Source organism: Dryobates pubescens, chromosome 1 (genome assembly GCF_014839835.1).
Source record: "Dryobates pubescens isolate bDryPub1 chromosome 1, bDryPub1.pri, whole genome shotgun sequence".
NCBI classification, from domain to species: domain Eukaryota; kingdom Metazoa; phylum Chordata; class Aves; order Piciformes; family Picidae; genus Dryobates; species Dryobates pubescens.
Genome location: NC_071612.1, coordinates 13,536,119 through 13,551,022, shown reverse-complemented (window position 1 = coordinate 13,551,022; position 14,904 = coordinate 13,536,119). Strand labels below are relative to the sequence as shown.

At 42.2% G+C, this 14,904-nt stretch overlaps 1 protein-coding gene across 1 annotated transcript in view; it reads left to right on the top strand.

The window, feature by feature from the left end:
- The window catches only part of DKK2 (dickkopf WNT signaling pathway inhibitor 2), a 43,784-nt gene extending 29,772 nt beyond the window's left edge, over nt 1-14,012 (top strand). Inside the window, exons 2-4 of the mRNA XM_054160998.1 lie at nt 10,835-10,985; nt 11,652-11,801; nt 12,307-14,012. Of these exons, the coding sequence (XP_054016973.1) occupies nt 10,835-10,985; nt 11,652-11,801; nt 12,307-12,557 (552 nt within the window). The 3' untranslated portion in view covers nt 12,558-14,012. The remainder of the gene's footprint in view (nt 1-10,834; nt 10,986-11,651; nt 11,802-12,306) is intronic.
- Nucleotides 14,013-14,904: the final 892 nt, after the last annotated feature.

The window sequence follows — 14,904 nt, the reverse complement described above, 5'->3', positions numbered from 1 at the left end:
GATTGAGAAGAGGGTGTAGTCGGAGTACAGCGTCTGGAATGAAAGATGATCCCTCCGTGGCTATTGCAGACTGAAACTATGAGCAGCCCCTACTAACGCAGGGGCTGCAGACATAAATGTAGTCTAAAGCCACCCTGTTCTTCCCTCTTGAACTGCATGTGCTCAGCAGTCTCCTCTGAGAATTGGGGCCCAGGTTTGTTTGAATTAATAGTGAAGTCATTACACTATGTAAATATGTTAGTGTTCATCTGGTTTTACTCACAAGTTATTCTTGCCTTGCTGTGTTGTTCCTGTTTTCTTGTTTGTGCAAAATTAACCAGGAGCACTTTAAAACCAAAGAGAAAAAAGGGTAAATAGTGTTGAAACCTTGATTGCTACATTATTCACCACAGGCTAAAATTGAATAGGCAGCTCTAACTCAATCATATAATAAGAGTACAGTGATTTTATTAATGTTGTTAGGGGCCCTTTCCTTTTCTGCTGTCTTTGGCCTCCTTTGAGCAAAGTGTAATAATTTGTCTTAATAGCCTGGTATTATAATTTTTACTTTTACTGAGGGGTCAGCTGAACAGCAGTACGAGTCTAACCACTTCACAGAGCTTGCCTCAGCCCTCAGGGGACTATGAACAAGCCCTTTCCCAGGACAGCTCCTCTTTTGCAGGTAGTTTGCATGAGCACTGCTGACTACTTGTACAAGCATAACTGCTCCTAGAATGAGTCAGGATGTGGATCCACATTCATATATTGGAATTCTTGCTGCTGTTTGTTATAAAGGGGAAAGCCCCAAGGTGCATTGTTGACTTGTCCTGTTTCTCAGTCTCACTCATGCAGAGCAAATATAAAACTTGAAGAAATATCACCTGGTGGTGGTGGTTGGTTGGGTTTTCCCCCCCTCCCCAGTTCTTTCCTTGCCATTAAAACTCATGAACTTCTGAAACCAAATCTCTGAATTCTCTGTGGTGGATGAGACCGGAGAGTGGGAGCTGGTGTGGGTGCCTCAGCATTTTTTCATTGTTTGGCTACTAAAGCTAGGCTGACTGATTTTTGATGTATGCTTTCGGTTCTCTGTAGGTGGAATTCAAAGAACTTGGTCACTCTCAGTTCCTCTCATAGTGGAGTTCTCATAGCCACCATGTTTCTGTGTGCATGAAAAAGAGGGAAGGTATTTTGAATCTCAGAAGACAGTGGTGGTTTCTGATGCATAGAGAAATAACTAAGGATTGAAAGAGGCATATGAGCCAGGTGATCTCACATAAATGACCATCAGGAAGGGAGACAATAATGCTGACGTTTAGTAACAATGTTAGATGCAGTCAGCAGTCTGCCGAGGTGGAGACTGCGGTTCCTCCTTCTCAGACATATGGCATCTGGCTGTCTCTCCAGACGGCTTCATAGCTGTCCTTTTAAAGAAAAGGGCCAGAGAAATTTCATTTTGGACACCAGTGGCTAAAATGCTTTGTATTCTGCAGCACAAAGCGTATTCTGCAAGGAGTACCTAAGAGTCATTGCCAGGGTGAGCACCGCAAACACTGCACAAATATTTATACCCTTGAAGCATTTTCTCTCCAGACTAAGGGAGTTTTTGCACTGACTTCAGTCAGGCAGGGTTTTCCCCTTGCTTTGTCTAGCTTTTGAGATTATTTAAAAGTAAAGGAAGTATATTTCCTTAGTAGCTATCCTACAGAAGGTAAAGCTATGAACTCACTTTTCATGCTGTGAATATGTGTTTGCAGAGATGGTTCCCAATAGAAGATGCACCCAGAAAGTGCATCGTGATTTGATAATGTTCACAATACCAATTTACTGCCAGTTTCCAGTAGAGTTATTCTACTCCCGGTCACAAATCTAAGTACCTGCCTGTGGTTTAATGCTTGGTGAGCCACAGGAACTGCCAGCTCTTTCCAGCTGGATAGTATTCTTAAATTAATAAAAAACCCTCCATACTTCCAGAGTTAATAGATCCAGAGGGAAAACTGGCTTTGGCAACCTGCTGTTCATCCATCACAGTAAACATGTTGATCAAAAAGCCAGAAGAATCTCACTCTGGAACAGATGCTAAGTAGCCAATTAGAGACAAAACTAAAAAGCAAAACCATCAGAAAAGGGGTGGGGAAAGGGCAGAGATAAAAGGGCAAGAACAGAACAGTCTGCTGAAAAGGCTGGACATAGAACAAAGTATGTGTTAACAAATCCTTATTCTTCAAGCAGTCTTTGGTGCTGCATTCAAATTACACAAAATCAAGACCTGGAGGCTTCCTGTCACATGGATTTAGTGCTGCTTTGCTGACCTCAAAGATTACCTAACGTTGTTTTGATGCTCTCTGTTGTATTCCTGCTGCTGGTAGTTCACCAGACAATAGCAATCATACGCATTGAGACAAAATCCATACAATCTGAGGTCAAACTAACTGTTCCCCAAAGAGTCATGACAAGATGAGAGGGCATGGCCTGAAGCTGCTCCAGGGTAGGTTTAGGTTGGATGTTACGAAGCACTTCCTCACAGAAAGGGTAATTGGACACTGGAATGGACTGCCCAGGGAGGTGGTGGAGTCGCCATCCCTGGAGGTGTTTAAGGAAAGACTGGATGTGGCACTTAGTGACAAGGTCTAGTCAGTGTGGTGGTGTTAGGTCATAAGCTGGACTTGATGATCTCAGAGGTCTATTCCAGCCTCAACAATTCTGTGATTCTGAACCTTCTTTAATCACGTCTTTTGTAAGGTACCAGTTCTATGGATCAGGAAGCCTCCTTCAAAATCATGCAGTGTATGGCATCTGCATGGTACCTCCAAATGTTTAGAAGGAAACACGGCTATGTAATTCCATGGTAGTGATATGACATAGGGAGGGAAAATGTGAGCACCTGTGTACACATAATACACTTCCTCTGAAATGTCGAGAGTCATCAAACACCAAGGTGGATCTAAGGTTGATAGTTTGCCTTAAAGATGTGGTGGGACAGGAAGACTCATAGCTGTGCAGCCTTGGGAACTGCAATGCATATGCTATGTTCTAGTGGTAGTTCTGTGCTGTTCTGTAGTATAAACTACAATACACATCTGTGCATATTTTGGATGTTGTGTGCTGCCCTTTGAGTCATTTGGAATATAACTCGTTTCATGTAACTTACCTATATGAGGAACGGAGGGTGGACCAAGTTGAACCAACTTGTAAAGTGGATCACTTCAAGTTCCTTAAATCTTTGGGTTTATACTTTCATAACACACGTAAAACATACTAAATTAAAGCCAATGTGGTTCAGAAATAGTAACTACTCAGGAATGTAATTGATCCACTTGCAGTCTTTCAGATGACATTTTCTGTATGTCTTCCTGGAGCCAAGGATAGCTTTAAACAGACACTGCCTCTTCCCAGCAGGACACAAAATGTAGGTAGTTCTGTAAGAAAAGGTGTTGCCTTATAAGCTGTTGAATAAGGTGTGCTACTGTAGTCCTAAAATGCTTGCTGAAGTCAACCATGTGGGTCAGGAGGTCACATAGGGTCAGAGTGTGAGTGAGATTTCAGAAGGGAAAATGGGTTTTCTGTCTGCAATGGAAGAGGCACCATCAGCACTGGCTGGCTCTGCGTGCAACAGGGCAACACAGCTCCTGTGTTTGTTTTGAGGAGTTTGACTCTCTTTCCACCAGGCACAGCTACGCCCTCCCCCCTTAGGCACAGCTCCCCACGCAACTGCTTGAAGAGTGGGAAGTTGTTTCTCATGACATTTTTGCTGGGATGAGGAAAGCCTGAGTCAGGGCTCACGTGTGTCCTGCAGCCTTGTCGGTTCAGAGGGACCTCAGTGAGGTTTGTTTTTTGGTTGTTAAGATCTGAGTTTTCTTTGGCTCTAGCAAATCATGAGAGCTGGACTACTGCATGCTTTAGAAATGTTCTTCCCCTGGTGGTCTAGGACTGGATTATTACTTTGAAACATGAATATTTATTGTCTTAATAGCACAGGCTTCTGGGACCATTAGCCACACAGTTTGAGGGAACAATCTTTGGAGGCTGCAGTGTATGCATCTACAAGGTAGCACCCTGTGAATCAGACCTCATGAACAGCAGTGTTAAGTTGAAGAGTAAAAATAAGTTGTTGCTATAAGGGGCAGAAGTTGGTGCTTTTCTCTCTGGGTCAGGCAGAGAAGTGGGTCAGAGTTGTGTTATTTTAACAAGAAGGTTCAATGTGAAAAACGGAATTGTTGAACTCATAATGGCAACTGAAAGGATTGAATCTGTTTCATTGCAACTACTGTGAGTTTTGCTTTCAGGAATGGTCTGTGCCACAGCAGTCACTGAGAGTTGAGAGTTTCTGGTGAGATCAGTCTGAGACAGGATCCATGTCTGGAACTGTCTGAGAGCACAGCATGATTTCCTCTGTGGGATAAATTAACCATGGCTTTCTACTTGTGCACAGTGAGGTCCCTCGCTATCATCTATGCTTGTGTTGAGCTAAGAATAGAAAAAAGCAACATCAGCACTGCTGTGGGAAAACTCCATTGCTCCAGATGGCTGCTGATAAACTCTTTTCTCATTTGGGATTAAAACCAAAATAGTAGTAAATGATGCTCATTTCCCATCCTCATTTTAATGTACATATTTGCTGAGCAGCTAAGAGAAAGCTAGGCTGAAGTTTGTCCATTAGACATGGATTTGTCTGAATGCACTTCAGAAGCTATCAGAAAGCAGTTTAATTGCCATGCAGGGAAAAAAAACCAAACCAGCTCATGAAGAGTTGGGAGTTTGTTAAAACCCTTTGACCTATTCCTTTCCACACTATTTTTGCTTTACCACATTTCCATTGTTATGAGGGTTTGTATCCTGTGAGATCATGTTAGGTCTGCTTGCTTTTCATAGAGAGGATCTTCGTTCTCTTTCCAAAGAGGTGAGTAGGACAAATACCATTTGTGATGTATTCATTTAGCTCTACAGGCCACATGTTGCATGCAACTGTCCCACCAATGTTGATCTGCTAACAGCCAAATCAAATGTGAGATCCTGTCTCAGAATCAGGCCCAGGCAAGAAGCCGCGCAGTGACGCACACTCTCTGTAATCAGTCGTGACAGCAGGAGCTTTGGTCGAGGCACATGTTTGCATTTCCTCATTTATTAGCCTGCTTTTACTTTGGATCAACTCATGTCTCTGAGAGAGAAAAGCAAAAGCAGACCTGCACCCCTGTGGCTATTTCATATGTTTGCTCTATGCAGACCAACTCCTTGCTCCGAAAGATAGTTTTGTCCTGTCCAAAGCAGGACAGGAAGGAGAGGCTCTCACCATGATTGAGCCAGTTAGTTGCTTCATCATGCCTGATGGCTGTGGAATATTAAGCAATAGGCACAGACCCAGGACCAAAGAGCAAACAAGCTCTATTGTTCATCTCTTATGTGGAGGCTGGAAACTCTGTCCTCTCGCCTATTGTTCAGGCCAGTTTAAAAACGTAGTAAGCATGCTGGCTGGAGAGAGGTCAGCTTCCACCTCCTTTACAGATATTATTTATAAAAGTATAATTAATGCAAATAGAGGAAATAACCATTTCTCCCTTAAGTAATAGGCCAAGTTGCAGTCCCAGTTTATTTGTGGTAAGCTGGCTCATGGGCATGGTGTAAATAGAAATGTTTGTGTTGGTGTGATAGAGAGGTGTTTTGAGAGCAGAAAATGGCATTTCTGCTGGATGTGGTGGCATTACCTGGGGGCACAGGTATTTGCATAGTGCATTCATAATTAGGGATTCTGTATGTACAAGATTGAGCATCAGCCTAAATTTGTATTCTGACACTTTGGCACCTAGGGAGCAAAATCCTTCCTAGGATAGTGTATGTGTCCATTTTCGTGAGCCTCTGTCTCACCTTGGCAGTAGCTACTGCCTCTTTGCCAGGTGGGAGAGAGTGATAAAAGATTGCCCTGGTAGTTCTGCAGTGCTCTTACTAGCTGTGGCTTTGCTCCTGTTCCTCAGCTCAGTCCCAGCTTACCATCCCAAGATAACTGTATAAGACAGAAGCTGCCCAAGTGTCCAGTACAGTAACTGCAGTGATATTGTCACTTAGGTGGTACATGAGACTTCAGTTCTTGAGTGTTCACAGCAAAAGGGTAATGAACAATGTCCATGCTGTTTCTTCTGCTTGGAGTGGTAGTAACTATGATGTCCTATCAGCACAGATTGCACATGGACTTTATAATTAGTTTTCAAAAAATAAATAATTAACTACTTCTGGGGGAAGTCACTACTGCTATCTATTCTGCAAAATCACTTGTTTAGGCACAGCTCCTCTCTGTTGAAGGAAAATTTGAAGCTAGCAGTGTCTAGGAGTCCTCATACTGGGTAAGTGATGACACAGCCTAGGTACCAATGCCAGTGGCTCTTCCTGCCTTTCTGTGACACATCTAGTACAGCATGGAGTAGCTTCATCATAGAAACAAAGACATCATAGTATGAGCAATGAGAGCCTGGTGACTAAGGCACTGGCTGGAAATACTGTCTTCAACTATTTGCTGAAGGCCATGATGAAATTCAAGCCCTTATCTCCCAAAGCTCAATGAAGCGTGTCTGCTATCAGTCTACTCACCACCCTTCAGCACATTGCAGCATCTGTCTTAGTCTCCCCCGGAGTGCTTGTCCATTGTGTTTTATAGTGGCAGACAGAGAGACTCCATAGAACAACAGTCCTACCACTTAGTATTGCTCCAGCCTGCAGTGAAACTCTGTGGTTTAGAATGGCCATATAAAAAGTGCAGGATAGTAAACGGCGCCAGCAAAATTATCAGGAAAAACCTCATTATGCTGGAAAAAAAGGGGCTGAGCTAGATCTTCTCTGCCAAAAGGGAAAGATAAAGGTAGAAATAAACCTCACTCCTACGTGCTTCTCAAATCAAGGGAATGACACCAGCCACTTAATCACGGAAGTTAGAGAGCCAGTCCCTTCGTCAGCCTTGCTGTAAAGTTAATACAAAAGGAAAGGATTTGGTGCCACTTCTGGAAGGACTTATTAAACTATAAACCCCCACCACCACCACTTTTCTCCTTTATCATCTGAGCTGCTTTCCTTGAATATTTCTGGTATGCACTCTTGGCATTTTGAATGTAAGTTCAGGAAGGATAGGGATGAAGATTCATGTTCTCTTCCCCCCAAAAGTTTAACATTCACGTGTTGCTATGACTTGGCTGGCAAAGGTCAGTCTTTGTGTACTGCTGCAGGGGACATCCTGGCACAGCATGAGCAGCAGCGATTTGTTTATCTAGCCCAACTCTTCCAACATTGCAGAAAATCCAGCACGTCTTTGCTGTGCTTTCTTGGACACACATTCGGCAGTATCTGTCTTTCACGCAAGGATGCAAAAGTAATTGGAATGATGGAGGAGAAACTGTCCCAGCAAGCAACGTTCTTAATCAGACAACACCTTCTGAAAACGTGCCTCCTTATCACAGGCAAATCTCGGTCATGTTGTGCTGTGGGGGACTTGATCGCCTCTACTCTGGGCTAAAAAAATTAAATTAGATTGTTTAAATGCAGTTTCAGGGAGTGCTACATATTTTATCTCTCTTTCATCTGGTTTCTCATGATATCAAAGCTGCATTTAGGGGATGGAGATTTACGACCAGAAAATTATATGTATAGCTGAAGATTGTGAAGGGATGATGTGCCTTGTAGAGCTGGTGATCAGTGCTGGGGAAGCAGAGCTGCTTTATGGCTTGCTTTTCCCCTCTCCATCTGGGACTGATCTGTGTCTTTGTGTTGTGTATAGGAAATGTTCTCTGCAATTCATTAAACGTAAAGACTGTTTCAAGCTCTGTGGTGTAGATTTTGAAATCCTTGAGTGATGCACAGACAATTGTTAGCATGTACATTTTTACAAGTGTGTTTTCTTTATCCTATGTTGTTTTGTTGGTTTGTTTTTTTACAGAACAAGTATTTATACCTAGATTGGCTCAGATACTGCCAACAATGGGACAATTGTGGGCACATTTTCCCTCCTGTTAGCCGAAGAAACCTACACAAAGTATCATTTAGTGTTTTGTTTGGGGTTTTTTGTGTGTGTGTGTGTTTCACTAATGAATGCTGCACAGTGATAGAAATTACTTTTCTGGGAGCAGGAGTTATTCCAGTGACTGTCTAGTGCCTAGGAGACAGATGTAAGACTGCATAGGCACTTTTGTTTCAAGCTCCTTGTGATTGATAGCTAGAATATCAAATTAATGGTGGTTTTGGAAGAAAGATCAAGGCAGTAGATGGCATCAGGCATCTGCAAGAGAGTTTCTAGTGTAGCTGGCTGGCAGCTGGTCTTTAGGTCTTTTGAATGGATTTGCCAGTTGTTGTCTGAGCTATATGTAACACAAATTATTTTTTGATGTGTGCTGCAGTCATTTACCTTAGGTAGGTCTTAGGTTTTGGCTTCCTTTGTTTTCATTTTAAACCTGGAATCTTTATCTAGGATGGGCTCTGGAGTGAAACTGAAGCTTGAGTTACTTCATTTGCCTTGGCAGTTTTCTACGTTAGAATTGTGTTTCTGTTACTTTTAACATTCTGAGCTGGCACTTAGCTGCATACCTTAAAATATCTTTTACATGTCACTCAGCCTAAAAGCCAAAAGTGAAACAGTCCCCAGATATGGTATGTGAGAGTGTTCATTAGCACCACTGAGCATCAGGGAACTCTTTTATTTTAAAAGCTATTTGAGGAACCAAAAGAAAACTGCAAGGAGGCTTCTAACTGACAAGTTGCAGGTGTATGCCACATGCCCATATTGGAAAAAAGATGCGGTTATGAAGGTCTTGATGACAGACAAGGGTCTAAAATGCCTTCATCTCCAGGTTTTGGCTAGTTCATCTGCTTTTTATTTGCATTTCCCCCATCCATCAGTATGAGTATTTTCCACACAGTATAACCATTCACAGCTCTGTATAAAATCACTTTTCTGCACTGTAAGATCCTTAGTTTAGTAAGGTCCCATTTAAGTAAGAGAAGCTTTAACTTTGTAGTAACTCTTTCATAAATGGTACATCAATGTTCAGGAGTTCTTTCTGGAAAAATGAGGAAAGGAGTAATGGGACTGAAGGCAGACCACTTTGCTTCCTACAGATTCCTTTGCTGGAATCTGTAGAACCCACTTATGCCACAAGAGCACCAAACAGGCAAGGGATTGTATTTGTCTCTTACTGCTTCTCCTGTCTAAAAGATATGGCCACCTTTGATGTTTATCCTCTGGAGGACGAACTCAAGAGGAAATGTTTATTCTTAGGGGAGAAAGACTTACACATACGTCAGGTTACTCCAAACAGCTGCACTCTGGAATTATCTTCAAAGACACATATTCAGAGGGCAGAAATAATGGGGCAGCAGCACTTGGGAAATATCCAGACATCACTTCTGGTACTGTAAAGTGCATTTTAACAAAGGCAACAAGGAATCAAATCATATGGGAAATGGCATGGTTACTCCTGCCATTAATGGTGCTAGAGAAACTCGTCTGGTTTTAGCATTGGACCTCATTTTTCTTCTGCTATTCTCAACAGAATGGCATAAAGATGGAGAAACAACAAGCTGTCCATCTTAAAAATTGATTTTCAGAGCAAATTCTCAATGGCCTCCAGGTTTTTCTTTCCTGAGAACAATATAATCAAGCATTGATTCAAAATGCCATTGAGACAGTAATCAGCCTACACCGAAAGTTAGTCAACTGACCTTTCTGTTTGTGGAAAAGTGTTAGTGGAAAGAATCATTCTGAAACCAGTAAAAGCACTTTTTTGAGCTATTTAAATCAAAAATAGAGAAAATAATTTTCCATAAAATGCCCCAAATTTATTCCAGTCTTTTTTTTATCTAAACAAATTCCTCAAGCATAACTTTAAGGAATTAAAAAATACTACTACATCTATGATTAATAGTCAGTAGGATTAGATGCGGACAGAGAACACAGTTGTAGCTGTGTGGGAGCCAAGAGAAAGGATCCTGGAATGTGGCAGTGTGTGTTGTTATGTCTCCTTCATGTCTTTAGCTTTTGTAGGAATGAACTTTTTTCTCTCTCTTTACAGGAGCATACAAAGCTTGCAAGCTTGTTGTTGTTGTTAAGATTACAAACCCAAAGCCTGGCATTTTTCCGTTGAGATAATTCTGGTTTTGATGAACATAGGAGAATTGAATTGTATTTGTGTGTCTCTGCTTGCATGTGCGAGACAGTTTGTGCTCTGTAATATATTCCATGCTGCATAGCATGGGATGTTGTTTAGCAGGTGACAGGTTTCAGGAGTATACTAAGCCCACAGCTGAGGTGAAGGTTATCATCTAAATGAAATACTGACCAGTGATGGCAGTTGTCTTCTTAGAAGTCTAACTGGAGTTGGCCAGTGGGGAGAGCTGCAATTGCAAAGGAGCTTGTGGTGGTGTACGTGTTTGCTGTGAGAACAGTTAACAGTATTCCTAGCAAAGGAAAATGCCTTCTTGGAGTTTAAATTTCAATGTTACTCGCTGGAGGGTCTGTTTCAGGACTTTTTACTGACTGAAGGAGAGTTGTGGCTCTGTTCACCCTTCACCGTGGTATTTTAAGCTCTTGTCTATGAACCTGAACCCACAAAAACATGAGTTCTCTTGTGCAAACATGTTTGAGGCAACAAAAGATGAAACCACAAGGGAACTGGTGGTATCTCATGATCCTTTAAGCAGATACTTCCTCATCAGCGATGTGATATTCGAGACTGCTAGATGGCTGCAGTGAAGCATCCCTACCTGCATCTCAGCTGCCTATCTTTGTTGGGGGGTGGGTTTGTTGGTTTGTTTTCTTTTAAGTGGGCTGCATGCAGGCCTTGTACAAAAGAATGTGTCACTGTGAACTTTTCTTTCTCCCCCCCAGGCCTATCCCTGCACCAACGATAAGGAATGTGAGGTCGGTCGGTACTGTCACAGTCCTCATCAAGCCACCTCTGCGTGCATGGTGTGCCGGAGGAAGAAGAAGCGTTGCCACAGAGACGGCATGTGCTGCCCTGGGAACCGCTGCAACAACGGTACCTTGCTCATTCCTTCATTCTCCTCCAGAACAGCAGCAGTTCCATAGCATGTGTTTCTCTGAGCCTTCCCAGAAACAGTAATTTTTTACCAAGTGACTGTGCTGCTTTTTCTAAACCAAGAAAATTTCATTTTCTACTTCATTCCACTCCACTTCATTTTCTTTTATAGAATTTCTATGTTTAGGGCACGTGTACTACCAGGCATTTTCGGTTTTGGGGGTGGGGAAACCCAAAATGCTGCTGCTGACTGAAATCACTGCACTACAGTCAATGTGGTTTGGTCACTGGAAGAGTGCACAGAAACCATATTCTAAAGGAAGCAAAAGAAACTTAATGAATCCTTAATCCAACATGCCTGAGAGGGGAGGGATTATAACTGTACTGTTTGCATTCCCATACTCTCCTCTGAAGACTGGAGAGAGATATCCATGAGGCATTCTCCAGGCGCTCAGACCATAAGTCAGAATAACAGTGTTATTGTCTGACAGCGAGTGAAGCAGAGCTGCAGAAAGGTTAAGTACCAGGTATCAGGAATGGAGGTGTGACTTGGAACTGAATGTCACTGAGACCAAGCCCTAGCCCCTTCTTGTTCCTGGCCTGTGAGTGTCTCTTGGTTGATTTTCCTCTTGCTGAAATCTTTGACCAGCTGTCTTTTCCTTACAGGTATTTGCATACCAGTCACTGAAAGCATCCTTACACCTCACATCCCTGCTCTGGAAGGGCCACGAAACAAGAAGAATGGTCACTATGCTAGCAAGGACTTGGGATGGCAAAACCTGGGGAGGCCACGCTCCAAAATGTCACACATAAAAGGTAAGATCATGTTTGCACTACACTGCTTTGCTCTTTCAGGTTACAAACCATGTTAGTGCTGTAACCAGAAACAGGCAGTAATTTCACAGGGGGTGAACCACTATTGCGAGAACTCATAGCATAACTCAAAAAGTGATACAACATCTAGCAACAGTTCCTCTCATTGAGATAGCAGCTACTTTCTTCTCTGTCAGAGAAAGGCTGATAATCCATTTTCAGTTGTGCGAGACTGCACACAGCCTCCTCGTGTAACAATCATGTAATTAAGCACTTGCAGTTTTATTTACAATGCTGGAGCTGAATTTGTCCTTCCTAAGTCCCGTGGCAGGTACCATCAGTTACCCTTTGAACCTTCCTAATTTGTATTTTCCGTTGTATTTACCCCTTTCAAATAGCTACAGATGGAAATATCATCTCTGCTTTTCCTGAGGGTCATTTGACTGAGGACTGACTCTGTACTGTCACATTTTCCCGTGAGGTAAAATAGTTTGGTTGCTCTTTTTAGGACACGAAGGCGATCCCTGCCTACGGTCATCAGACTGCATCGAGGGACACTGCTGTGCTCGCCATTTCTGGACCAAAATTTGCAAGCCTGTGCTGCATCAGGGGGAGGTGTGCACCAAACAGCGCAAGAAAGGCTCCCATGGACTGGAGATTTTCCAACGATGTGACTGTGCCAAGGGCTTGTCTTGCAAAGTATGGAAAGATGCAACCTCCTCTTCTAAATCAAGACTTCATGTGTGCCAGAAGATCTGAATGAGGATTGAGAAGGCAGTATTGAGTGACTGTGGCTTTGTGTATTTAATGCGTTACAGCGATAAACAAGAACTGCAAATGAAAGCAAAATGGCTAAAGTAACGGTTAGGGTAGGAGTAGAAGTCATACCAAGTGCATTTCTTTTTGAGCTGGTGGTAAACACAAGGTGCAGCTGGAGTTCTCCTACTGGTCATCTCTCCTGTAAATAACTTCTGCAGTTTGTGGGAAATGCTAGATTGCAAACCAGTACAGTGGGCATGAATGTCACTTACCTTGCTGTGTTCTGTGATGTTTCAGGGCTGTTAGTGGGTTTCCTGCCTGGGGATGACTGCTAAGAAAATTGTATACATTGTACATAGGAAGCAGTGCGCTCCAAGAGGACTAATCTGTCAGCAAGTTATTTGCCACATTGCAGCTGTGCAAAATGGAAATAAAGTTACTGTGAATGTCCACACAACCTTGTCATTCAGCAAAAGCAAGCACTCCTGCAGGACAAGAGTGCTCTGTTTCGGAGGCCCTCATGAAAGAGGTGAAAACTCACCCTCTCACAGCAGTTTCTGTAAGAGGAGACATGTAAACCGGGGGTTGTTTCCTGTATGTTGGTAAATTGAAATGCTTTATGTAGTTCAATGTCATAGTATGGCACTTAAGAGCTTGTGTTTGCCTCAGTTTACTGCTAGTGTACATTAGGTTGAACAGATGAAGCAAATACATGCATGCTGAATCCAGAATTATATACAGACAGTTGCTCATTAGTCCTAAATATACTTTCCTTGCCTAAGCATACTTGCATTATAGACATTTCCAAAAGAAATGGCAGTGTTGAAGTGCCTAACTCAAAGAGCTATGAAGTTGTTTTACTGTTTCTGCTATAACAGATGATGTAGACATTTGTTGAGGTGTTTAGAGCATACTGCTACAAACTCAATTTTTTACATTTCATTAGTACCAACAGGCTACTGATGGCACTCTGGAGAAGTGTAACATTTCTTTCTTAGAGGCAGCAGAGAAAAAGGAGTTGGCTCTTGTGAGAACCCCTTCTCCTGCAGAAAAGGATGTAAGAAGATGGCATGACTGCAATGACTCGTTATGCTTCATGTGATGTCACAGCATACCAGCCTCCAGCACGTATTCATCCTGGACTTGATGTCCTCAGTCTGGACTGTTCTGCCAGGAATGATGGAAGTACATGGACTGTGGAAACAGCTGACATGTCTACATTGTTTGCCTGTTGGTTAAAAAGGACACTCTCTACACCTTTACTTGTCTCCCAGGTCTTTTGAAACCTTTTCCATTTTACTTATTTGCAAATATTCTGTTGTATGGACTTTGGTAAAGAGACTGGAAGTCTGATTCTAGAATTGATCTACTGCTAAACTGTAATTTCCCATTTATAATTACCCATTTTCATGTTTTGTAACACAAGGGAATTTTATGGTTAATCCGTTCTGAGCAACACAGGTAGAGCAGTATGGCTGAAGGCCGTGTCACCCATACCTGACACTTTTTTGACCAATGGTTTTTTTAATGCTATAGCTTAACTACACCACCTGAATCAGACTTACTAACTGGAACACAGACCTCAGCTAGGTCTAAATGAGACTCTAAATAAGAAGAGTATTTCACATGCCTCTTCCCCTACTGGGGTTAGTTTTTTACTGACCTTGAGGGGCTGCTCACAGATAGTCTTCTAATAGTCTCAGAGTTTTATCTTGCAGTCGTACAATTGCAACACTGTCTTTCAGAGTTTTTCCAGCACAACTGAAACAGGAATAAGGCTCAGAAATAGCATAATTTCAAGATGTTAAAAAAGTACAGAAAGCAATGTTGCAGATGTTATTTACCCTGACACAGCACATACTCAGCCGAAGAGCTCTATTGCTCTCTTTGCAGCTAGAGGTAAAAGAAAATGATACCCAGTGTGAACGAGGGGGGCTGCAGGAATGAGCTCTCAGCAATTCTATTGTTGGCCTGTCCCCCTTTTTCCTCTTGCAGAACATAGTTATTTGGGATAATTTATTTACAGGAAATGTTTAATAAGATGTATTTTCTTATAGAGATATTTCTTACAAAAAGCTTTGTAGCAGAATATATTTGCAGCCTGTTGACTTTAATGTAGAAAAATGTATAATAAGATTAAATATATTAAATATCCTTTCCCATTCTTCCCCAGTATTTTACCCATATTCTTTTCCTTACCTGCTGCTTAAGAAGAGTAGTTCTTTCTGGAAACAATCTGTTGAAGAAACAACTACATATTGTAGCTGTACAAGGAAAAAAAAAGCATCTGATTGTACTGTACCTGTGTCTCAAAGTACTATGTAGGCTGAGTTTTGGTAAAACACAT